The sequence below is a fragment of the Marmota flaviventris genome, chromosome 14 (assembly GCF_047511675.1).
Source record: "Marmota flaviventris isolate mMarFla1 chromosome 14, mMarFla1.hap1, whole genome shotgun sequence".
NCBI lineage: Eukaryota > Metazoa > Chordata > Mammalia > Rodentia > Sciuridae > Marmota > Marmota flaviventris.
This window is the reverse complement of record NC_092511.1, coordinates 80,498,277-80,523,598: the sequence shown is the minus strand read 5'-3', so window position 1 is coordinate 80,523,598 and position 25,322 is coordinate 80,498,277. Positions and strand designations below refer to the sequence as shown.

Genomic DNA, 25,322 nt, shown 5'->3' with positions numbered 1-25,322 from the left:
CCTTTCGGACACCCCGGCAAGGAGCCTGGGGCCAGCCATAGCAGAGAGGTGACGTCACTGGAGCTCGGCCTTCGAAATTCCTTCCCAGCGGATTCCACTTTAGCAGGCATAGTCTATCAACACAAAGGAGAGACAACAGAGATATAAAAAATCAAAACAAATCTATAGAAGAGAGCAGAAACACAGCAATCAAATAGAGCTGGAAAGTAACGTGAACATCATGAAAAAACAAGGGGAAAAAGGAGCACGAACAATGCAGGACAACTTAATTGTACAGGAGGACCTAGAAGCATCAGAAACAGAGATAGGGAAAGAACTCAAGGCATACCTAACTCAGATGGAAAGGAATATTAGAGAAGACATGGGCAGCAAGTCCAAGCAATAAAAGTATATTTTGAAAATGAAATAAACAAACTCAAATGGCAAAGAACGAGCTTTACCAGGAGATAGAGATCTTAAAAAAAAAAAAAAAATCAAACATTAATCCTAGAAATGCAAGAAACTATAAACCAAATTAAAAACTCAAATGAGAATATTACAAATAGACTAGATCAAGTAGAAGTCAGAACATCAGATAATGAAGACAAAGTTTATCAACTTGAAAAGAATATAGTCAACACAGAAAAGATGCTTAAATCCCACGAGCAATCTATTCAAGAGATATGGGATGTCATAAAAAAAAAAAAAAAAAAAAAAACAAATTTGAGAGTCATCGGGATAGAAGAAGGCATAGAGATTCAAACCAAAGGAATGGACAACATATTAAATGAAATAATTCTAGAAAACTTCCCAGAGATGAAAGAAATGGACTGCCAAATCCTGGAAGCCTACAGGACCCCAAACATTCAAAACCGTAATAGACCAACTCCAGGACATATAATTATGAAGATAGCCAACATACAGAACAAGGAGAGAATATTAAAAGCTACGAGAGAAAGGAGGCAGATTACATTCAGGGGTAAACCAATTAGGTTAACGACTGATTTTTCATCACAGACTTTGAAAGCGAGAAAATCCTGGAACAATGTATTTCAAACGCTGAAAAATAATGGATTCCAACCAAGAATACTGTATCCAGCAAAATTAAGCTTCAGATTTGACAATGAAATTAAAATCTTTCACGATAAACAAAAGCTAAAAGAATTCGTAGCCAGAAAACCAGCACTGTAAAGCATTTTGAGCAAAATACTACAAGAAGAGGAATTGAAAAATAGTGCCCAAAACTAACAGCGGTAAGTATCTCAGTAAAGGGGGAGGAACATAAACAAAAAGTAAAAACTAGCCAAACTAAAATAAATAAATAAATGAACATAACTGGAAGTACAAATCATATTTCAATTGTAACCTTAAATGTTAATGGCCTAAACTCACCAATCAAGAGACATAGGCTAGTAACCTGGACCCAAAAAAAAAAAAAAAAAAAAAAAAAAAAATCCAACAATCTGCTGCCTTCAGGAGACTCATATGATAGGAAAAGACATACACAGGCTGAAGGTAAAAGTTTGGGAAAAATCATAGCACTCGCATGGCCCTCGAAAGCAAGCAGGAGTGGCCATACTCATATCAAATAAAATCAACTTCAAACCTAAGTTAATCAAAAGGGATAAAGAAGGACACTATATACTGTTAAAAGGAACCATCCACCAAAAAGACATAACAATTATCAATTTATATGCACCAAACAATGGAGCTGCAACGTTCATAAAACAAACTCTCCTCAAGTTGAAGAGTCAAATAGACTACAACACAATAATTATGGGTGACTTCAACACACCGCTCTCGCCATTAGACAGATACTCTAGACAAAAACCGAATAAAGAAACTATAGAACTAAACAGCACAATCAATAACCTAGACTTAACCGACATATATAGAATATATCAACCATCATCAAGTGGATAAACGTTCTTCTCAGCAGCACATGGATCCTACTCAAAGATAGACCATATATTATGCCATAGGGCAACTCTTAGTAAATATAAAGGCGTGGAGATAATACCATGCACCATATCTGATCATAATGGAATGAAACTGGAAATCAATGATAAAAGAAGGAAGGAAAAATCCTACATCGCATGGAAAATGAACAATATGCTACTGAGTGATCAATGGGTTACAGAAGACATAAAGGAGGAGATAAAAAAATTCTTAGATACAAATGACAATACAGACACAACATACCGGAATCTATGGGACACAATGAAAGCAGTTTTAAGAGGGAAATTCATTTCTTGGAGTTCTTTCCTCAAAAAAAGAAAAAAAACAATAAATAAATGAACTCACACTACACCTCAAAAATCTAGAAAAGGAAGAGCAAAACAACAGCAAATGTAGTAGAAGACAAGAAATAATTAAAATTAGAGCAGAAATCAATGAAATTGAAACAAAAAAAAACATTGAAAAAATTGATAAAACTAAAAGTTGGTTCTTCGAAAAAATAAATAAGATCGACAGGCCCTTAGCCATGCTAACGAAGAGAAGAAGAGAGAAGTCAAATTACTAACATACGGGATGAAAAATGCTTTATCACAACAGACACTACAGAAATACAGAAGATAACTAGAAAGTATTTTGAAACCCTATATTCCAATAAAATAGAAGATAGTGAAGATATCAATAAATTTCTTAAGTCATACGATCTGCCCAGATTGAGTCAGGAAGACACACACAATTTAAACAGACCAATAACAAAGGAAGAAATAGAAGAAGCCATCAAAAGACTACCAACCAAAAAAACCCTGGACCCGATGGGTATACAGTGGAGTTCTACAAAACCTTCAAAGAAGAATTAATACCAATACTTTTCAAGCGATTTCAAGGAATAGAAAAAGAAGGAGCTCTTCCAAATTCATTCTATGAGGCCAACATCACCCTGATCCCAAAACCAGACAAAGACACTTCAAAGAAAGAAAACTACAGGCCAACATCTCTAATGAACTTGGATGCAAAAATTCTCAATAAAATCCTGGCGAATCGAATACAAAACCATATAAAAAAAAAAAATGTGCACCATGATCAAATAGGATTCATCCCTGGGATGCAAGGCGGATTCAATATACGGAAATCAATAAAGCTATTCACCACATCAAAAGACTTAAAGACAAGAACCGTATGGTCATGTCGATAGATGCAGAAAAAGCATTCGACAAAGTACAGCATCCCTTTATGTTCAAAACACTAGAAAAATTAGGGATAACAGGAACAACATTGTGAAAGCTATATATGCTAAACCTCAGGCTAGCATCATCCTAAAAGGAGAAAAACTGAAGGCATTCCCTCTAAAATCTGGAACAAGACAGGGATGCCCTCTATCACCACTTCTATTCAATTTACTTCTTGAAATACTAGCCAGAGCAATTAGACAGACAAAAGAAATTCAAGGCATAAAAATAGGAAAAGAAGAACTTAAATTATCGCTATTTGCGGATGACATGATAATATATTTAACAGACCCAAAAGGGTCCACAAAGAAACTGCTAGAGTTAATAAATGAATTCAGAAAAGTGGCAGGATATAAAATCAACACGCATAAATCAAAGGCATTCCTGTATATCAGCAACAAAACTTCTGAAATGGAAATGAGGAAAACCACTCCATTCACAATATCCTCAAAGAAAATAAGATACTTGGGAATCAACCTAACAAAAGAGGTGAAAGAGTTATATAATGAAAACTACAGAACCCTAAAGAGAGAGATAGAAGAAGATCTTAGAAGATGGAAAAATGTACCCTGTTCATGGATAGGCAGAACTAACATCATCAAAATGGCGATATTACCCAAAGTTCTCTACAGGTTTAATGCGATGCCAATCAAAATCCCAACGGCATTTCTTGTAGAAAATAGATAAAGCAATCATGAAATTCATATGGAAAAACAAAAGACCCAGAATAGCAAAAACAATTCTAAGCAGGAAGTGTGAATCTGGAGGTATAGCGATACGAGAGTTCAAACTCTACTACAAAGCAATAGTAACAAAAACAGCATGGTACTGGTAGCAAAACAGGCAGGTGGACCAATGGTACAGAATAGAGGACACAGAAACCAATCCACAAAATTACAAGTTTCTTATATTTGATAAAGGGGCCAAAAACATGCAATGGAGAAGGATAGCATCTTCAACAAATGGTGCTGGGAAAATTGGAAATCCATATGCAACATAATGAAACTGAATCCCTTTCTCTCGCCATGCACAAAAGTTAACTCAAAATGGATCAAGGAGCTAGATATCAAATCAGAGACACTGCATCTAATAGAAGAAAAAGTTGGCTACGATCTACATATTGTGGGGTCGGGCTCCAAATTCCTTAATAAGACGGCCATAGCCCAAGAGGTAATAACAAGAATAAACAAATGGGACTTACTTAAAATAAAAAGTTTTTTTCTCAGCAAGAGAAACAATAAGAGAGGTAAATAGGGAGCCTACATCCTGGGAACAAATTTTTACCCCTCACACTTCAGATAGAGCCCTAATATCCAGAATATAAAAAGAACTCAAAAAATTAAACAATAAGATAACAAATAACCCAATCAACAAATGGGACCTGAACAGACACTTCACAGAGGAGGACATACAATCATTCAACAAGTAAATAAAAAAAATGCTCACCATCTCTAGCAGTCAGAGAAATGCAAATCAAAACCACCCTCTGACCTTGGCGAATCAAAGATCCTGGACCCCTTCATTCTATGCAAGAGTTGGGGGAATATACTTTTTAATCAATGCTTTTCCACAAAACCAAAGAGCAAAAGTGGCACTACCCTCAGAAAGAGAAGGAAGACAAAACAGACAGGGTCCAAAAGATAATGATTTTATTTCAAATTGATGCTGAACACAAACTTATTCCCATTTCAGATGTCAGACAGCATAAAAGAGAAGAGAGAGTTCCAAGAGTTGGATGTACCATTTTGGTATATCTTTTCACAGCCTTGACTCTAAAACTTAAATATGTTGAAGACAAGCATCTTATTTTGCAACTTAGCCTTTGACCTAATGCCTAGGATGTGATAATAATGTTTCCTCATTTGAAATGAGGTACTGTGAGAGTTTTAGCATCAATGTGATGTATACATGTCTGCATAAGCTAATAGCACCTCAATAATGGTCCAGACTTAAATTAGGGAAAAAGGAAAACAGTACCAAAAAGGCAACTGCTGTTTTCCACAGAATTTTCTCAAAGTATATGACAGAATTCTGGTTTCCAATTATAATTGATAGATGAGTCAGCCTAGAGCTTATTAGATGATGATTGGTCTTCTTATTAATTCATGCTGGTCTTATCTGTTTTTTCCTGGTAGAAACAGTTAGCTGATGACTGCTTAACTTCAGAGGGTAAGCTATCATCCTCACCAGAAGCACCTTAATTCTCTACACAACAGGATTTGAAAAGCAAAATCAAAAGAAATAAAGACCTTTTGATTGTAGGTACCATACTATCACTTTCATCTTTACTGGTTCCTATTAGCCATAATAAAAAAAAAAAAAAAAAAAAAAATGCCAGGCACAGTGGTGCATGAACATAATCCAAGTGGCTTAGGAGATGAGGCAGGAGCATTGTTAAAAAAGTTTAAACTGAGCCTCAGAAATGTCAAGGAACTAAGAAACTCAGTAAGACCCTGTCTAAAATAAAATACAAAATAGGGCTGGGGATGTGGCTCGGTAGCCAAGTGTTGCTGAGGTCAATCCCTAGTACTCCAAACCCCACCAAAAAAAAAATGGACAGAAAGAAAGAAAGAAAGAAAAGAAGGAAAGAAAGAAAGAAGGAAGGGGAGAGGGAGGAAAGAAAAGAAAATAAAGGAAAAGAAAAGAAAGAAATATTAGATCTTGGTCTTGGAAACAGATTCTGCACTTTAACAGGCCAAGATAAAAAACACAATACCTAGTTTATAAGTACAGAAAAGAAGAAATAATTGCTTATATCATGCACTCTATATCATTCTACCCTATTTTATACATGAAACTTATATAATGATTTGAAGAAAAGAAATGTGTCCAAATATCCACAGCTATTAAGCAGACTAGGTAGAATTCAGAATCAACTATGCATAACTCTAAATCTCCAAAATTTCCACTAGACCACATATCAATGCAAATTATCTTACTCTTTGAGGTTTTGTATAGAGACATATCAGAAAAACAAAATCTTTGTCCATATTATGTATATCACTGATGGAAATAATATACTCAAGAGTGTTCTTCTGAAGCTTCTAGAAAGGACTTGGAATAATTTTGAGTAATGACTGAAGTCTCAATTTAGAAAATCAATAATCAACAATACATTTTCATGAAAATACTACAATGAATTTGACAGGAATAGTGATAAAATATTCTTTAGAAATTCTAGAAAGCATACTTCATCTGTTTCCCAAAAGTGCTAAAAATGAAAATTTGAAAACCCACAAAAGAGAGTATAGCAGAACCCAGCGCTTTTAAATAAGATACCAAAAAATGCACTAGAACTCTCTGCTGAGATTACTATCTGGGTCTTTCTATATAAGAACATGAAGCTACATGGAACTTGTGCCAATACAAAATGATTTTTAAATGACATAAATGGGAAATAAATTCCATGATTATGATATTTATGCATTGATAGGATAACATCTTAAATTTAACTGAAAGAATTATTCTAAATATTTAATGGAAAGAAATCCAAATATTAGTTTTAGTTAAAAAATATGAATACAAATTAATGGAAAACAAATAATAATTTAAATAAAAATCAATTCTAAAACACACCTGATGTAAGTGAAGCCACCCCTGTCACAAGAGTAGACCCTGGTATAGGGATGAAAATTCAGTTTCAGGTATCAACTAAATTTATCCTAAAGTTTTTTGATTACTAACACTTCTGTTAATAAGTGAGAATAATTTCCAATAATACAGGTGAACAATATTGCATCATTGTGAAATACTTAAAGTAACCAAGAATGGTGGCACAAACCTAAAATTCCACTGGCTCAAGAGGCTGAGATAGAAAAACAATAAGTTCAAAGATAGTATCAGGAACTTAGTGAGGCTCTAAACAACTTTGAGAAATTCTGACTCTAAATAAAAATAAAAAGGTATGGGAATGTGGATCAGTGGTGCAGTGCCCCTGGGTTCAACCCCAGGTACAAAAATAAAAATAAATAAATAAATAAAAATAAAAATAATTGAAATATTATACTTCAATTTTTCTCACTAGTTGTTCTTGTTTATGTCTCATAAAATTAAGTAAAAATTATCTATTGTTACATAGTATATCTTATTGACATTGACATATTCTATCACCTTAAGCATCATAATTATTTGAATATTCAGGTAGTATATATATGAACAAGATCGGACAATACAACAATGAAGAAAAAAAACTGAAAGCCTATAAGTAAACTTCACACTTCCAGTCAATTTAATTTTGAAAATTTTGTTAGAAAAATTAAATGGAGAATAAGTAGTCTCTGCCTTAAGCTAGATTGATATAAATGCATATTTATGTTTCAAGTTATGTTATTGGATTTTAGATGACATTATGTACAATATTTAATATGAAATGTATCTTACACAAGAATATGAGTTAAAACTATAAAACTTAAGAAGAAAACAATTACATATTTCTAAATTAGATTTAACTGTGAAGTCTTGGCTATGCTTCCAAAGTAAAAATAAGAAATAAGAAATTGGACTTGAAACAACTTCTGTACAAAAAATCACCTCAACATGAAAGTGAAGACATAATTATGAAGTTTTCCTTTTTGTTTTCAAAGAACTATTTGTTCCAGTTTTTCACATTCGCTAGAGGGCAGTCAATCCTCCTTATTAAGAAGCTGATTGAGCCCACAGCCTATAAATATATATTTTTTAGGTTCTCACACTCCAGTGCCAAAATGCACCCTTCATAATTACCACACAATAAGAGACTCAACCATTGAAAGATGTTATACATCCCACCGACCCTCAATTTTTTCAAGCTGTTAAGTCAATGATAAGTCCTAAAATTTAGATGACTTCATAGCACTTGACATGTACAAATTTCTGTCACAGTTCTAATTTGTTTTTGTGAGACTGTGGAATAAACCACTATGTGTTTATTTTCGGCAGTATTCTTTTGTTCCTTTTGCCTATCCAAATGCAACTATTTTACATTATGTAAACAAAAAATATTAACATTTGCAAAAAAATACCCTAAAATGGATCAATATGGAAAAGAAAAATAGGTCATGATGCAGAAAATTGAAAATCTCATTCCTCTTTGATACAAAAGTAAAATTAATTACCTTGGTGATTTTTTGGTACAATAAAAAATTACTAGATGAACAAGAATTTACCTCTGAAATATACCAAAAGTAATTAGAAATGTGTTGAGACTGTCATTCATATAGGAATATTTATTGCTGGACTATTCATAAGAACCAAAATGTAAGATCAATGCAAGGTAAATAGATAAATGGAAACATGTAAATCCTTACAGTAGAATATTACTCAGCAATATTATCTTTCTGTTACTAGGAATTGAACTCTGGGCCTCACACAGGCTAGGAAAGCACTCTAGCCTCTGAGCTGTTATCCCAGCAATATTGAGCAAGTATGTTTCATGAGAGCACTAAATGTTATAATAAATGTGTACATGGAAACCTTAAGCTAATTGAAAGTAAGCAGAAAAACTGTAATGTGTTTAACAATTAATATTATATGTAATTTTCTGAGCAAGTGAATTCAAGAAGCAAAAACACATATTAGTCATTGCCAAGAGCTTTGTGAAAAACAAAAAGAAAAAAACTGCTAGTGGGCACTAATTTCTTTTCATCTAAAATAGTTCCTGAAACTAAATTTTGGGAATGGTATATATGTGAATATACTACATGATAAAGAATTACACCTTGAAAATATTTATAAAGTTAGTTTTATGTTCACATGTGTTTTGCAGGAATTAAAAGATAAATTATTTATGGAATGCATAAAGCAGTCAAAATTCCAGCCAGTAAAATAGAAAAATAAAAATGTAACTGATTCCTGTTCAAAAAAACACTGAGTTTTCATTATGAGATCCACTTACATTTATGTGAATATACTGTGGCTTTTAATTTTCATTTTTACTTTATTATTTGTAATAAGTATATAAGAAAACTATGTCTACACATCAACCACTATTGTAAAGTTGTCTAGTTTTTAATATTCTTATGTTAATAAATATTCATTTTTTGTGAGTGTGTGCATGCATGCACTGATGGAGATCAGACCCAAGATCTTGCACAAGCATGGCAGGTGTTTCACTGTTTTGCCACAACCAATGTACAAATGTATGTTTTTAATCTTGGCTCTCTCTTCTCCCTCTCTCTCTGTCTCTCTCTCCCGCCCCCCAACCCATGTACAAATGTACATTTTTAATCTTGGTTGCCCCCCCCTCTCTCTCATTTCTTCTCTCTCTCCCTTTCTGTCTCTTTGTCTCTCTCTCTGCCCTTCAATTTCTATTTTTTCTCTCACTCTCTCTGTTTTGCATTTTTAGACACAAATGGCACCTTGGGCTCATTTACCACTGAACTACATCCCTAGTCCTTTTGATTATTTTTTTCAGTGGCAGAGAGTTTTTCTAAGTGTATTAGGCTGGCCTCCAATTTATAATCATCCTGCCTCAGCCCTCAGTCCTGGGATTACAGGCATGTCTTGCCATATCTGTTTATCTATTTTTAACGGATATCTAATGCCAATTTTTAACTTTGTATTATATATATATTTCTTATTGCTAAAATGAACATTTATTATGTTCTAATGAACATTCTGCTAATAATCTATTGATTGCTGTTGCTGTTTTATGAGTGAATAAATATTTTACATAATTAACTACTATCTTCTAATATTTCACACATATGCTTTCTTGTATTGCCTATTTATTTTATATAGAATATAAACTGGATCTCCCTGCTGATTAGTGTTCTCAGTCTCACACACTCCTCAGTTCTCTGGGTTCCTCAGCCTCCTCACTCCGGCTTTTGCTCCAGTTCAGTGTCAGCAATCTTCTTATCTATGCTTGTGCATATGTCCTGGGTCTTATTCTAACATAGCAAAGCACAGGTCTGTGTTAAAACAAACAAAAATCATCTATATATCATGGCCATGTTTTCAGACAGAAGAAACTATGCACAGGGACAGTCAGATTTATGAAAAAGGAGTCACAAGGCATTTTCTAAAAGACAAAATGAAACCTGAGAAATAATATCCCAAGCATAAAGTTCCCTGACGTTATTTACACATATATGAGTAATATACAACTTATCATACATCTGTAAAACCGGCAATTTTGGAAGCTGAGGCCAGAGGATTACAAATATAAAGCCAGCTAAGCAAGGTCATTCTATTTCCAATTGTGCTCTCTTAAAATCTAATAACTGTAGGGGGGCACTGGAACACTACTGTAATCACAGAAATGTTGAAGGTTGAGTCAGGAGGATTGCAAGTTGGAGTCCAACTTCAGCAACTTAGTAAGGTCCTATGCAACATAGAGAGACCATGTCTTAAAATTGAAAATGCTCAGGCTGTCACTCATTAGTAAAGTGTCAATGGGGTCAATCACCAAAACCCCTAAAACAACTAATACCTGAAATTTACTAAAAATGAATTAATTATCTAATAGTTCTTTAAATTACAAAAACAGCACTTAGTTTTTAGGTGAAAAAAATCTCAACTACACATTGTTTAGCCTCAATTTTAATTTCTACTTGAAGGAGATAACTTAAAGTTGCAAATCAAAGGCATATGATATATATTGTAAATAACAATTGTATTGTAAATAACTGAAGAATTGTAATCCCCTGAGACCAGGACATATACATTACTTTTAGTTCATTATCCAGATTCATGAAGCCTAATTATTATAATAGTATAGGTTTTATAACCAGTGTTATTAACAAATATTAATTTAGCAATAAAATAAAAAAAAAAAACAAATTTGAAGTATGTATCTTGCTACGCTCTGTGGATGGACTTTTATTTTTCATTTATTTATGTATATGTGATGCTGAGAATTGAACCCCGTACCTCACACTTGCTCAGCAAGCACCAGGCATGATGGTGTACTTCTATAATTTTAGTAAGTTGTGATGGTGAGGCCAACCAATAAGTACAAGACTCCTTGTTATGATGGTGAATTTCCAGTAGCTCAGAAGGCAAAAGCAGGTAATTCCCAAGGTTAACCTCAGAAATTTAACAACAAAAAAAAAGTTTTTGAAGTCACTCAGTGGTTAAGTTTCTCTGGGTTTAATTTCTGATACTAATGAAAGTACAAATCTAATTGGACAACTTAGGCAGACATGATTTTGCTCAATTATAGAGCACTGCTAGATTTGATCCCCAGTACAAAGGAAACAAAAATAAGAAGAAAATAAAGAGCCACACAATTACTTAAGTCAATCCCAGAGTAAAATTAAAAATTAACCAATTAATTACTCAGTGCCTTAGTTAAGTTGGTGGGCTTACAGAATTCACAACAGAGCATTGCTCCTACATATTCAATAAGAGAAAAGCAGGATTAACTGAAATTGAATGATAGTTTTTCCTCAGCCCATATGAGGGCTGATTTCCACTGGTGAATAACTAATGTGGCACTAAGTACATGCTAGACTAGAAGAGATACATCCTGAAGCCTTTGGTTGCACTCTGAAAAAAAAAAAAAGGGGGGGGGGTAAATTAGTAGAATTAAACCAGGATTTTTGTACAAAGCCAAATGTGTGTGTGTGTGTGTGTGTGTGTGTGTGTGTGTGTGATGAATAAAAATGTTAAACACTAAAGTCTAAAGACACTCTCTATTTTTTACATGTTTTTCTTTAGAAACCCCAAAATATGTGTCAAATAATATAAAGAAGAATACTTAGAATGTTTCCCACATAGTGTGAGTTGATTTTTTTTTTTTTTAATTTTTGAGGTACTAGAGACATATATTCTAAATATACAGTTTTATATGTTGCTTTCAATATCCATTAAGAAACTAGAAAATGTGTATTTCTATTGCCTTTTCTACTTTTGTTTGTACCTTTACTTATCTATTTTCGTGAGCTACATTTCTGGACCAGCAATAATAAATAGTTGGATTTTTTTCCTGTTCATTAGTTCTGCTGGGCTAAACGTTCATATATATCATCATGCTTTCATGCTAAAGGTCTCTCAAAAGTTCATATTTTAAAGAATGGACACTGAGTAAATTATGAGCCATTTCTAATGGACACATTGTGGTAACATACTAATTACTAAAACAACTCAAAATCGCCTATGAAGTAGGAACACTACTATGTTCTTTATAGGCTTATCAGATGTAATGATAACCTGAATAAATACAATTAAATGTTTCTATTTTGAATGAATCTAAATTTTTTCATTGGCCTACTCATCATAAAATGACAAATTTGAGTACAAACACTAAAAAAGTGTGTCTGAAACTAGCTACGTTGGGGTCATAAAAGAATGAAGAAATATGAGCTTATTCATTTTTAGGTACTGGATAGCTACAAAAATATTAAATGTTGTAAAAAACTGTCAATAACATGACATTAACATGATATATATTTAATTTAGTAAGTACAAGAGAAAAATTATAGAGAAACATTACCCCCAAAAAAATTGTTACCACAATAATAGTTGCATAATGAATAGAAATATATTTCTGTAAGTGCAACATAACTGTATTTGCAAGTTTAAAATGACATCAAATTAAAACATGCAAGATCTAGCTGGGTAAGGTGGCTTAAGCCTAGAATCCCAGTAGCTCTGGAGACTGAGGATGGAGGATTTCAACTTCAAAGCTATCCTCAGCAACAAGGCACTAAGCAAATCTGTGAGGCCCTGACACTGAATCAAATACAAAATAGGTCTGGGTATGAGGCTCAGTACTCCAGTATCCCTGAGTTTAGTTTCTAGTTATCCCCACCACCAATCAGAGAATTTTGATGGAAAACTTTGAAGAAACCGATATCAATGAGGTAGAAAAGTAGAGAATGGGAACATAAAATTGATCAAACTACATTCACATGATGAAACAAATGATAGGAAACTAGCCAACAAATTGACCAAGTTTAAATTGAGTTGGTTAAAAAGCTGAAAATAAAACAGCCAATCTCCAAAATATAAAACTAAAATGATCAGAATATATATAACAGTAGAAAACCTCCTTTTGTGAAAATCAGTTTTTTTAGTTCCAAATAATAAAATGTATCCCTATTAGCTTCATAAGAAAATAATAGTTAAGGCAGAAGTTATCAGAAGTAACTAAAAGCAAAGAGAACCTGTGAGTATCTAACATGAAGAGAACAGTTTAGCAAAGAACACCAATAAGTTACATCACAAAGAAACTGGTATTTCTTTCTTTCTTTCTTTTTTTTTTTTTTTTTTTTTTTTTTTTTTTTTTTTTTTTTTTTTTTTATGCTAGGGATTGAACCCAGGGCCTTGTGCATTCAAGGCAAGCACTCTACCAACTGAGCTATATCCTCAGCCCTGGAAACTAGTACTGAAAATTGAATCACAAATAAACTTACATACTATTCAGAAATTTAAAGTTGCTTTATCAACGTGTTTCTGACACTCAGAAAAGGCAGGGAAGTTTCAATCATGCTTTATAGCATCTTTGTTCAATGTTCTCTTAATTCCTACTTAATTCTGATCACATTATCATGATGGAAATTTGAATACATAGATTTAATTTTCAGTAATTTCTGATTTTTAATATGGATAAAAAAATTAAGTCACTTATTGGAAAGAAATAACCAGAAGTTATTTCTTACAATTATGGATTATTTAAATACAAGACTTTCACAGTGTGAATGACTTTGACTATATAAATTTTTATCAAAGTGATGAAATAGCCATACTTCCTATAAAAGTCTAAGAGAAAATTATTCCTTGCATTTTCTCAAATCTTGTAGCTTCTAGTGTTCTTTAGCTTGTGACCACAAATACTTCTCTTCTGAGTTGGTGGAATACTCAAAACACAGAAGACAGATAAGCCTTCTCACAGGGAAGATGATAGTAAAACAACAGGGCACTACCCTCAATTCCCACAGGGTATGAGAACCATATTATATGATATGGAAGACCCTCCCTAGACTGACTATTCCAAACATTGTTTGCAAAGATAGAAAAAAGTCAGTTCATTGAACAAAATGAGTGAAGTGGGTCTGTGCCCCTGCAGATGAGAATAAATTGTAAAAGAGCCACAAAAGTGAGTTCAGGACTGGGCATTTCAAGACATACCTGACAAAATCCTGAAAACAAAAGAAAACAAAAATTCAGAAAGCACTTTACACACCTAAGCTCATTTGAGAGAATCAAATTCAGATGAACAGCAGAGGAAAGAGGCATACCCAATGGTGTATAACAATATCTAATTTTTTAAAAAAAAATTATTATTATTCCCCACAATTATAGAGTTCTGAATCACCTCAATTACTACTTTCTTCATCTTTTAGGTGTTATCATTACCTGTACATACAACTCATGTTGTTATCATTACCTTGTACATACAACTCATGTACACTGAATTTACCCCTGCATTTATGAGCTTATCATTTATCTTTTTCTCTGTTTAACTGTATATGTATGTGTATATTTTTATCCCACATTTCCAGGGTTCTAGCATTAAAATTTCTTTGATACCACCTCCATGAAATGCATTTTTGTCATTTCAGTTCAGTACATCTAAAATGTTCTATTCCATGTAGTTGGGAAAGATGGGGCTATTGCAAGGTCTTTCTTGTTTTACTAATTACCCACTAGAGGTAAAGATCAACCTTGGTGCCTCCAGAGGATTTAATTCTCATTCACCTTTCTTATACATAGTGTTTTATTTTTTATGCAAGCAGCACTAACTGTATTTAAAAGGTGAGTAAAAGATTCTGATATGGACATGGTGCTTTAGAGGTCCCCAAATCCCTAGGGTGGTGGTTCTGACACCACCTTACCACTGAAGCATCTTGACTGCATTCCACGTTGGACACTGGTACTATGCTTCCACTGAAAGTGATTCATTAGTTATGAATATTGTTCTTTTTCTGCTCTCAACACTCTTGGAAATGTGGGGATTCATGATAGGTTTGGAATCATAATTTTCAACACACGTATCATAGACCCATTTGATAACAAGAGACACACACATATCTAAGAAGAGAAAGAAGACCATTTATCAATCCTAAAGAAGTAACAGAATAAACTGGGAATAAAATAGTAGTCATCTTATAAATTTGTTTCAAAAACTATTTTAGATGGTAATATATTAGTGCATTAGAAAAGAGTGATGTAAATGCAATTTCAATTATTAGAGTTGTGACTGATTTTTTAAAGAGAGTATCAAAAGCTGTATGCAGTGGTGCATGCCTGTAATTCTGGAGTCTTCTGAGGCTGTGGGTGAAAGATCACTAGTTCAAAGCCAGCCATCCTCAGCAACTTAGTGAGGCTCTAAGAAACTCCACAAAACCCTTTTTCTATATAAAATATTTTATAAAGGGCTGAGGATGTTTCTTAGCAGAAAAGCATTCCTGGGTTCAATCTGTAATATGAAGGAGAGAGAGAGGTGGGGGGTTAATCAGTGAAACTTTCAGGGTCAAGGATTTACACAATTTAAAAACAATAGTGGGTTTGTTGATGAAAACTCATCTACATTTATTAAATGATGCATTCAGAAATTAGTATGTTCTCAAACATATACAAGTGAGACAGGAGTCCTATTTTAAGGTGTAAATAGGAACAAAGAGGAGATTTGACACAGCTTTTAATTGACCCAGATGCCCACTTTAGTTTGTGATTGGAATTATGCTCAGGAGATAGATCCTTAAGCTGTTTAAAATAATGTGTTTTTATCAAGTATTTATAAAACAAGATTAAGATCTAATATAAATCAGGCTTGGCAAGGGGGAAATTGTTCAAATAATAAGTATATACATAAACACATAAACCAATATTAGAGAAGTTAACATTTAGGATATTTATGCCATTATATAATCACTAGGAATGTAAAAACAATGACAAGAAAAAGTGAGTAAATGAAGAAACAAATAAATAATTGAATGAATGAATGAATGAATGAATAACTATAAAGTACAAAGACGTAATGTGACTGGAATTGTAAAAGAGAGCTTGTAGCCTTGAAAAAGTGTAAAGGTACTTCGATATGGTGTTCTACTGCTTACTGAGGTATACCTTATGAACTGTCAACTCCACTTCTAGATGGGAAGAGTTAAAAACAGAACCCACTCACCTGGCTCTTTCACTTGGGAATAGTGCAACAGTTACCTTTTTCTTTCTCCCCAAATTTTATTTCTCCTTCCAAGAACACTACCCCTGTAACATCATACTGCCATTGTAGACTTGTTGCATCTGAACCCTTCTGATGCTCAAGATTTTTTTTTGTCATTGATCTTTTTCTCCCTACCCCCATATATTCCACAATTTTTAATGTGTTTATTTTCAGTTGTAGTTGGACACAATATCTTTATTTTATTTACTTATTTTTATGTGGTGCTGATGATCAAACACAGGGCCTCTTATGTGCTAGGTCAAAAATCTAGAGCTGAACCAAAACCCCAGCCCCTCCACCAATATTCAAAAAAAAAAAAAAAAAAAAAAAAAAAAATGTCACCTACATACTTAGCATCCACCAGTCTTACATTCTACTCCATCCATTTCCTGCTTTGTGCATGAATAATTTTGAGATTTTTTCCATTCAGACATCAATAGTCCAGAGTGCTCAGAATTGGGGGTAAATTTTACAGAATATTAGAGGTCAATTACACAACATTAAAACTTTATATAGTGGGATGCACCTAAAGCTGAGGATAAAAAGAAAATCTACAGACTTCACTAGTTAAAATAAAAGGTCTAAAATTCATGAAATGAATAATTTTGAAAGGAAAATTTCATAAAAAGGAGAGTAAAGGGCAGAACATACTAAGCAGAAGCAAAATTTTCACACCACAAAAGATGTACATCTGCATAGAGTGTCATGTGTGGGTGCTTCCAAAAGACAATTTAAATTGAAAGAGATATGATTAATTTGAGATGTAGCAATAAAATATTAATTTTATATAATAGTAATATATATGTACCTGTACCAAATATGCCTCATTTAATAATAGGTATACATTGCAAGAAATGAACTCTAAACTTTTTTAACATTTTTTTTTTAATTTATCTTATTTATTTTTTATGTGTCATAGTGAATATTGACATCTAGAATTTTGTATTGCCAAATGTTCAAGCTTCATTTTATATTTACTTGAAGTACATCACTGAACAACAGATGGATTTTACCACACATTGTTGTACAATATGAACTTATAGAAATAATTAGATACCTTATAATAATATGAATAAATAGATGTGTGTAAGTAACACAGAACCTTTATTAAGAAAATGAAACGAAACAAAACAAAACAACAAGAAACTTGAAATTTAGAGAAAGTTTGCAGTGCTTTGCAGAAATAGAAATATGACATTCTTTCCAAAAAAATCATTGGGACAAGGAATTATTTTTGGAGAAAACTATATTATATGCTTTCTTAATACCAGAAGAAACTCATTTTCAGAAGTATTATATACTTCAACATAAAAATAAAATATAGCTGTGGATGGTATTACACAAATAATCTCAATGACTTGGGAGGTAGAGGCTGAAGAACCAAAAGTTCGAAGAAAGCCTCGTCAACACAGGAAGGCCATGACCACCATGAGGAAGTTTCTGTCTCAAAACTAAAATATTGAATGGTCTGGATATATGGCTGTGGCTTAAGGGTATACCACCCCTAGATTCAATAACCCATATATATCTGTCAAAAGTTACTATAACAAGGAATTTATGCTAGGTGTGGTGGCACATGCCTGCAATCCCAAAACTCTGAAGACTGAGGCAGGAGGATTTTGAGTTCAATGCCAGCCACAACAAAAAAGAGTCACTAAAAAGCTCAGAGAGACCCTGTCACTATGTAATATATAAAATAATCCTGGGAATGTGATTCATTTGTCAGTTGCCCCTGCATTCAATCCCCAGCATGAATAAAAGGGATTTATATTGAAAATGTCATACTACTTGCCTCTAATGCCATCTATTTGGAAGACTAAAGCAGAAAGGTTAAAATTTCAAGGTTAGCTTGGCTACTTGCCAACAACCTGTCTCTATTTAAGATTTTTAAAAAATGCCTGGGGATGTTGATGAGTGTAATGGCAACTTTGGTTTAAATATCAAGAACCACAAACAGAGCAGTTATTTATTTTTAGAAAGTTACATAAATATGTTAAAAAATTATAAATTGGGCAACATTAAGAAATACACTTTTTTTCGTTAAGTGGTACAAAGATGGGCTGGAGTTCTGGATCAGTGGCAGATCACTCACCTGGCACATGTGAGTCCCTTGATTCCATGCTCAGCACCACATAAAAATAAATAAATAACATAAGGGTATTTTGTCCACCCAAACTAAATAATAAAATAATTTTAAGAAAAGGTATAAAGAGAAGTGGGAGAACTCATGAACTCACATAAAAGTAAAGAATATTTAATAAAAAAGAAAATGACACTTATGGTAGGAGAAATGTTCAAAAATTAAAACCTCTCAACATCTTAACAAATTATAAAAATGCAAACTACCATCTGATGCCAAAAAAATTACACAGTATTGATGAGGACAAGAAACAAATTCTCTTGAATTAGAGAAAGAATATAAATTGCTATTATTTTTTGTGTAAAGTGTTTATTTAATATATATGATACTCCTCAAACAGTAGCAAAGCCTATATAAAATATTGTGTTTCTGATCCTGATAATATGTAGTTATATGATAGCCTAAGGCTACAAATATGTTTGTCCATGCTGTTGAAACCAGAAAAATAGGTGCAAAGAGGAGGTACATTCAAAATGAAATAAATACTATAGTTGGAAAAAACTGCTCTCTTGGGATCAAACACATTTTTAGTTTCATTGAAGTAGCTCCTGTTTTCTCCTCAGAAATTTTTAACTGGGCTTCTCCAGAAAACTTCAAATTGGCTGATTTTTGGACTGTCACCAAAAGAGTCTCTAAAAAAGAGTTCAATGTAGATAAACTTCCAATTTCAATGTTGCCCTGTTTTAATTGGCTGGGACAAAATCAGCACTCCAGGTACTGGACACCCACATAATAGTTTCTCACAAACATGTATCCAGTAGAGTAGTTTGTAAAAAAAATATGTAAACAAGGCCTCTTGGCCTGGAGCTGGGGCTTCACACAGTTGTTTACATTTCTAAGATATTAGAATTAATAAAAAGCTACTCATGTTCTGAGTGTCTCTTTCACAAAGTTATAAATGAATAGAGAGACTGAAATACATTCAGCAATTTAGAAAATATTTACCTTCAATCAGAATGAAAATCTGTGGTACACTGAATATTAGCCCAGTCTTGAAAAAATTACATTTGAGAACAAATCCCCAATATCACCGACAGCAAACAGAAGTGTGGAAATAGTGATACAGAAGTGTCTAAGCCACAGAATATATGGTGATTTCCAGGGGCAATGAAAGCCTCTGCAGTGTTTTATCAGCTGGGATCAAGGCCAAATATCAAAGTTGTTGTTTATCTCAAGAAAACACTTGCCAACATATTTTCCCAATTGCTGTTGCTGTCAGAGGATATTCTCCCTAGATTTTATTGTGGATGTAATAGGAGGAAATACAATGAACCACTGGTACCCTGAGTAAGATTCTAGCAGTTCATGAGCCCAGACCCAACCCTGCTAACTCCAGTAATAAAGCCAGAACTACCAATTGCTCCTAAGAGGAGTTTGCTTGTATACTAAATTTCTCAACTTAAACATCTTTTGTTCAAGTTACTATGTCCTGAACTTCTAAGATCTGGAAGCAAAGGAGACTGAGAATGTGCAAATCTACATAGATTGAAAATCAATAAATGACATTGTATTTCTCTCACCTTTATGGACTATGATAACCAATAGTAGAAGTCAAAAACCACAAATCTCTGTTTATCCAAATAAATCTTTACAGAACACTCCTACACTGGCTACTTCACATAAACTTGCCTCAGAAATTTAATGTATGAATTCAATCAATTTTCTGTGCCCTCTGTAAGGCTCTTAAAATGTCTTTAGGTAAAATCTGAGAGCCAGGGGAGGTGGCAGAGGCCTGTAATCCCAGTGGTTTATAATTGTGATTTGAAAGACACTCTCAGCATCTTAGCAAGTCTCTAAGTAACTTAGACATTGTCTCAAAATAAAACATAAAAAGGACTGGGGATGTGGCTCTGTGGTTAGCACTCCTGGGTTTATCTCCCAGTGCCAAACCAACTAAGATGAACAATTTCTGAAAGATTACAATTATGCCAGTGTATATATACTTGTATAAATATTAGTGAAAATTAAAAAAAAAAAAATAATAAATATATTTTTTGAAAAAATTGTTAAGGTTCTTCAAAAGCTCAAGATAAAAATGACATATAATCCACTAATAATAATTTTGGGTAGCAAAGCAAGGCTGCACATGCCTATGCTCCAGTGGCTCAGGAGAATAAAAAGGGAGAATCTCAAGTTCAAGACCAGTCTCAGCAATTTGGCAAGGTTGTAACCAAATGAGTGAGATGCTGTCTCACAAAAGGGGTACAGGTTGGTGTATAGCACAGTGACAAAGTGCCCATGGGTTAATCTAGAGTGACTCAATAAATAATAATAATAATAATAATAATAATAATAATAATAATAATAAATAATAATAATAATAATAATAAAAAATCTGGCTAAAAAATGAACATATAATCCAGTAATAATATTTCTGGGTATACATCTAAATGAATGGGAAAACTTTTCTCAAAGAAATAACTGCAATTCCAATTTCATTGTAGCTTTATTCACAGTATCTAATAAAAAAAAAAAAAAAAAAATGAAATGCCAGCCAGGCATGGTGGGAAATGCCTCTAATCCCAGGGGCTTTGGAGTTTGAGGCAGAGGATGGAGAGTTCAAAGCAGCCTCAGCAATGGTAAGACACTAAGCAACTCTTTCCAAAGAAAATGTAAAATAGGGCTGGGGATGAGGTTAAGTAGTGGAGTGTCTCTGAGTTTAATTCCTAGTATGCACCCCCAAAAAAACATCCTTTTAGATGAAAGGAACATCAAAAGATTCCTTCCAGCTTCACAGCATCCAACTACTCCCCTTAGATGCTACACACTTATAGTTCAAACTGATCTCTAGAAAACAAGACTCAGATAATGATATTTTCTAAATAAGCTAAGAGACATTGATATCTGTGGACACCTTATGTCAGACTGTTCTAAAACTAAGGACTGGGCAAATATGGGAGGTTGGAATGAGAACACAACACAAAGTTAAGTTCTTCAAAGGGGAATCTTAACTCACACACTGTGATATCTGAAACCACAGTTGGAGATAAAATTAGATTCTTTGCTTCACTGATTTCTGGGTTATTAATTCAACCCAAACAGATATTGAAAAAGTATTAAGGCTACTGGTTAATGTCTATGTAAAACAGGTTATTAAAAAGGTATCAAGTTAGGGTTGGGGTTTCGGCTCAGTAACAGAGTGCTTGCCTAGCATGTTGAGGCACTGGGTTCGATCCTCAGATCCACATATCACAATAAGTAAAATAAAAGTCCATTGATAACTAATTTTTTTTTAATGTACCAGGTTTCTCACATGGCTTTTGATGTTCAGATTCACTATGTACTCTAGCCCTTGTGATTAAACTTCCTTATAGTTTAAATTAAGTCCAGTCCCATCTTTATTTTCCTCCACATTAGGACAAAGATGTGTGCTGGAAATGTTTGGAATGCTTCTACAGGTCATTTTAATAAAGTGGTCTTACATATATGGAAAGAAAAACCTCAATTAAGGTCCCATTACATTTTTAAAAAGTCTTTAATTGGGACTGTGAGGATGGCCTTAGCCCTGAGCTTAAACAACTCCATTTTAAAAACTCCAGTTTGAAACATGCAGTCACAGCAGGCACACCCACAGAGTCCTCCAGTATGGCCTAAAAAAAAAAAAAAGTTACTTCCCCTTAACCTGATAAACAGAGTAAACATCTGGCAGGCTATACTTGCCTGATAAGAGAGAAAGACAAGAAAATCAGAGTGGAGACCACAAGACCAGAAGTTTCTGACCCCAGGGTAAAGGTTGTCATGGAGAAATCCCATGATAGATAATAAGAATTAAAAGAGAGGTTAAAAGACCCCAAATTTAGTATAAATAATAGAGCTATTGAGCAGGGAATTAGCCAGCAGAAACTAGGATGCACTCAAGCTGAAGAGCCTGATGAGGACCCGATATCCCATCACTTGTCATGGTTCTTTTGATCCTCTGCATGATTTTCTCATCTCTCAAACTCTACCACTTCATCTGAACTTTGGTGAAAGCCACAACTTCTCCATAGGTTCTCTCCTCAACATGCTGTCCACTCCAAGCCAGGATAAGCCTGCCTTGGTTCTGGACCTGGTCACCATGGTCTGAGTGAGTGTGCATCTGCTGGACTAAAAGCCTAAGGCTTAAGAATTTTGTTCTGACATTTAAACTTAGTACACAGAGGGAATGTCTATCACTAGCCTGTCATGATTAAGTGACTTTTGCAGTGTTTAGAATTAATCTATAATTCCTAGCAGTGAATTAATCAACCTTTTTTTTTTTTTTTTGCTGTGAATGGATTATGTCTATTGCAGTGCCTAGCATTCAGGATTGTTATTTTCTTGAGTAAGAACCTATCGAGTATAAATGCATTGAGCAATTTGAGTGAATAAAGCATTGAAAGGGGCAGAAGCATTTGAACATTTTTTATTTCTCTCCTTTACTGCATATGTTGCAATTTTGCCCCTGGCGACTGGGACACATTGACCATATTATTTTATTAAGAAAAAAGTCATTATTCTTAATGTCATCTAATTTTTCCCTACTTTTTTCTTATGTGAAAGTCTCACAAGGATAAAGCAAATCTTTTAAAATTGCCATCCAGTTCTTGGAGAAAAAAAATACAAATAAAGCATCCCTTTAAAACAAAACATGGGAAAAAATAATTATGTTGAAACTGAAGTTTTGAGATGAAACTAAATTTCCCATTTAACCAATACTCTCTGGGATCTTGTCTCACAAGTTTTGAAGAATAAAATCTATGGACACTCAGGGAAGGTTTTAGTAAAAATAATAGGATTTATTTTAGCAAGAAGAAATACAACTCCCAAAATGTAGGAGAGGGCATGATAGCAGAAGAACCCATTTTATTTGTGTGTCAGGTTCAAAGTTTAAATATGGTTTTTGGCAGATCACTGGTTAAAATCTATTTAAAATGAGTATTGAAAAAGGCATTCTTATTACCAACTAGCCTCAAGTTTGTCCTTTCTGTATCCCATCCTCCTTCCAGTGACTTCCAACTGGGTTCACCCCAAGGACAAAGAATTTGGTTGAAGGTATTCCCACAAGTGAGTCTCAAGTGTTCTTTTAATTTGAATATGCCTTAATGGTGCTCATTAACATATCTATCCATTAACCTTCAGGTGTGGTTAAATAAGATGTCCACTATTCAGCTGCCTTGTCATTTTACTATCTATTTTATTTTATTTTTTCTCAATCAAGTTGAGCAAGAAACCCTGCCTTTGAGAATGTGAAGAGAGCTGGAAATTTGGGATTTAATCTCAGATCTATAAATAGCTAAACTATCAGATAGCCATTCTGGATTTGAGATACTTCTTAGTCTACATTTAGAAAGCTCAGGAGGCATGAGGATGTTGAGTTCAAAACCAGCTTGAGCAAGTTAGTAAGGTTCTAAGAAACTCAGTGAGACCTTGTCTCTACATAAATATATAGAAAAAGGTTGAGAATTATTCCCCCCAGGAATAATTCCTGGTCTAAAATAAACAAACATATATACAACAATAAAAAACACTTAGGAGGAACAAGAACAGGGTCCCTAAAAAAGCCACAGCTTCTCTCACACAGGAACACAACTAATGAAGTTGAGGTCCTCTTCTGATGATTATCCCAGTCTTCACCACATATTCTGGGGACATGCTGAGCTAATGGCACACAGATTCCCACATAGGAATTCAGGAAGGCCCTGAATATACCATACAATTATGGAACAAAAGACTTGAGGTCTCAAATACTGATCTAAGCTCCACTATACTAGTCAGAGAAAACTAAAGGCTAAGCTGCCAAGGAGAGACCTTCTACCCACCAGACTCTGGAGACAATTATGAGGAGTTTCCAGCCACCATAGCCAATCCCACTGGCTTCAAACAGCCTCCCTACCCAGTCTCAAAATAAGAACACACACTTACCATTTTCTGGATTTCAGGATGCTTAGTGTTCCCCTTATATTTTTTTTCAGCTCCAGTATAGCACAGAAACCTGGAAGCATAGAAATGGATTCAATGAATGGCAGACTCCAAAAAAGAAAGGAATAGAAGACTTTGGAAGTCTGCCCCCTCTTCACTGGCTGTGTCTTGATTGGACAGTTCTCACCCAAGAGACAGATTGGAAAGGGCTTCAGGAACTTCCTCCAAAATTGAGGCCTGTAGTGACACCACTGGTAACTGGTGACAAGTCTTCCTTTTCCACATGTTGAAGTTTGAACATTAGAGAAGCATGTTGAGGCAAGCGTACAAAGCAGGGTTTATTTGGAAAAGAGTAACATAGACTTCTCCCACAAGGGAGAAGTGGGACATAGCTGGTATCAGGGTATCTCAAGAAGCAAGGTGTTCTGCCTGTAAGGGTAAAAGAAATTGAAGTTAAAGCGTAAAAGTTAAAGGGTAAAAGACCGGGTGTTGTAAAGTTTCTAAGCTGCAAGGTCTGAGTTAAAATGTAAAGGATTAGGTATTGTTAGGTTTCTATGTTACCTGCAAAACCTGAAATCCCTGTAGCTGTTAGGACAATACTGGAATTGCCCAGTAAACATTTCCCCTGGCTGTTTGGTTGTTTAATAACTGAAGGGCTCTGTGTAACTGGTCACAGAGTCCTTTAGGCCCTAAAACCAATCAGTTTGAATGTGTACCCCATTTAGAAATGACCTATCAATCCAGCCTGACCTGTTCCAGCCAATGAATGAACTAATCATGTTTAGAAGTTGTTGTTCAAATTTCCCGCGCCTCATGATGATTTGTTCTGATGTATACAAAGCCCTCCGCCCTCCCCAAAAAGTGTACTTAAGCAGTGCTTAGCCCCTGCTCGGGGCTCTGGGCTGCTTTCCCTTCTTGAGTGGGCACGGAGCCCCAGCATGCTGGTTCAATAAATCACCTTCTGCCAATTGCATGAGTGGTCACTTGGTGGTCTCTTTCTCGGATGCTTCGCCTGACCCTTACACTGCCCTTTTTATATGTCCTAGGCTTC

The 25,322-nt window shown here is 34.2% G+C and overlaps 1 protein-coding gene across 1 annotated transcript in view; it reads right to left on the bottom strand.

The window, feature by feature from the left end:
• LOC139701819 (zinc finger protein 420-like) overlaps positions 1-24,301 on the bottom strand; it is a 50,902-nt gene extending 26,601 nt beyond the window's left edge. Inside the window, 1 exon segment of the mRNA XM_071601810.1 lies at positions 24,275-24,301. Within this exon segment, the coding sequence (XP_071457911.1) occupies positions 24,275-24,277 (3 nt within the window). The 5' untranslated portion in view covers positions 24,278-24,301.
• Between the last annotated feature and the right edge of the window lie 1,021 nt (positions 24,302-25,322).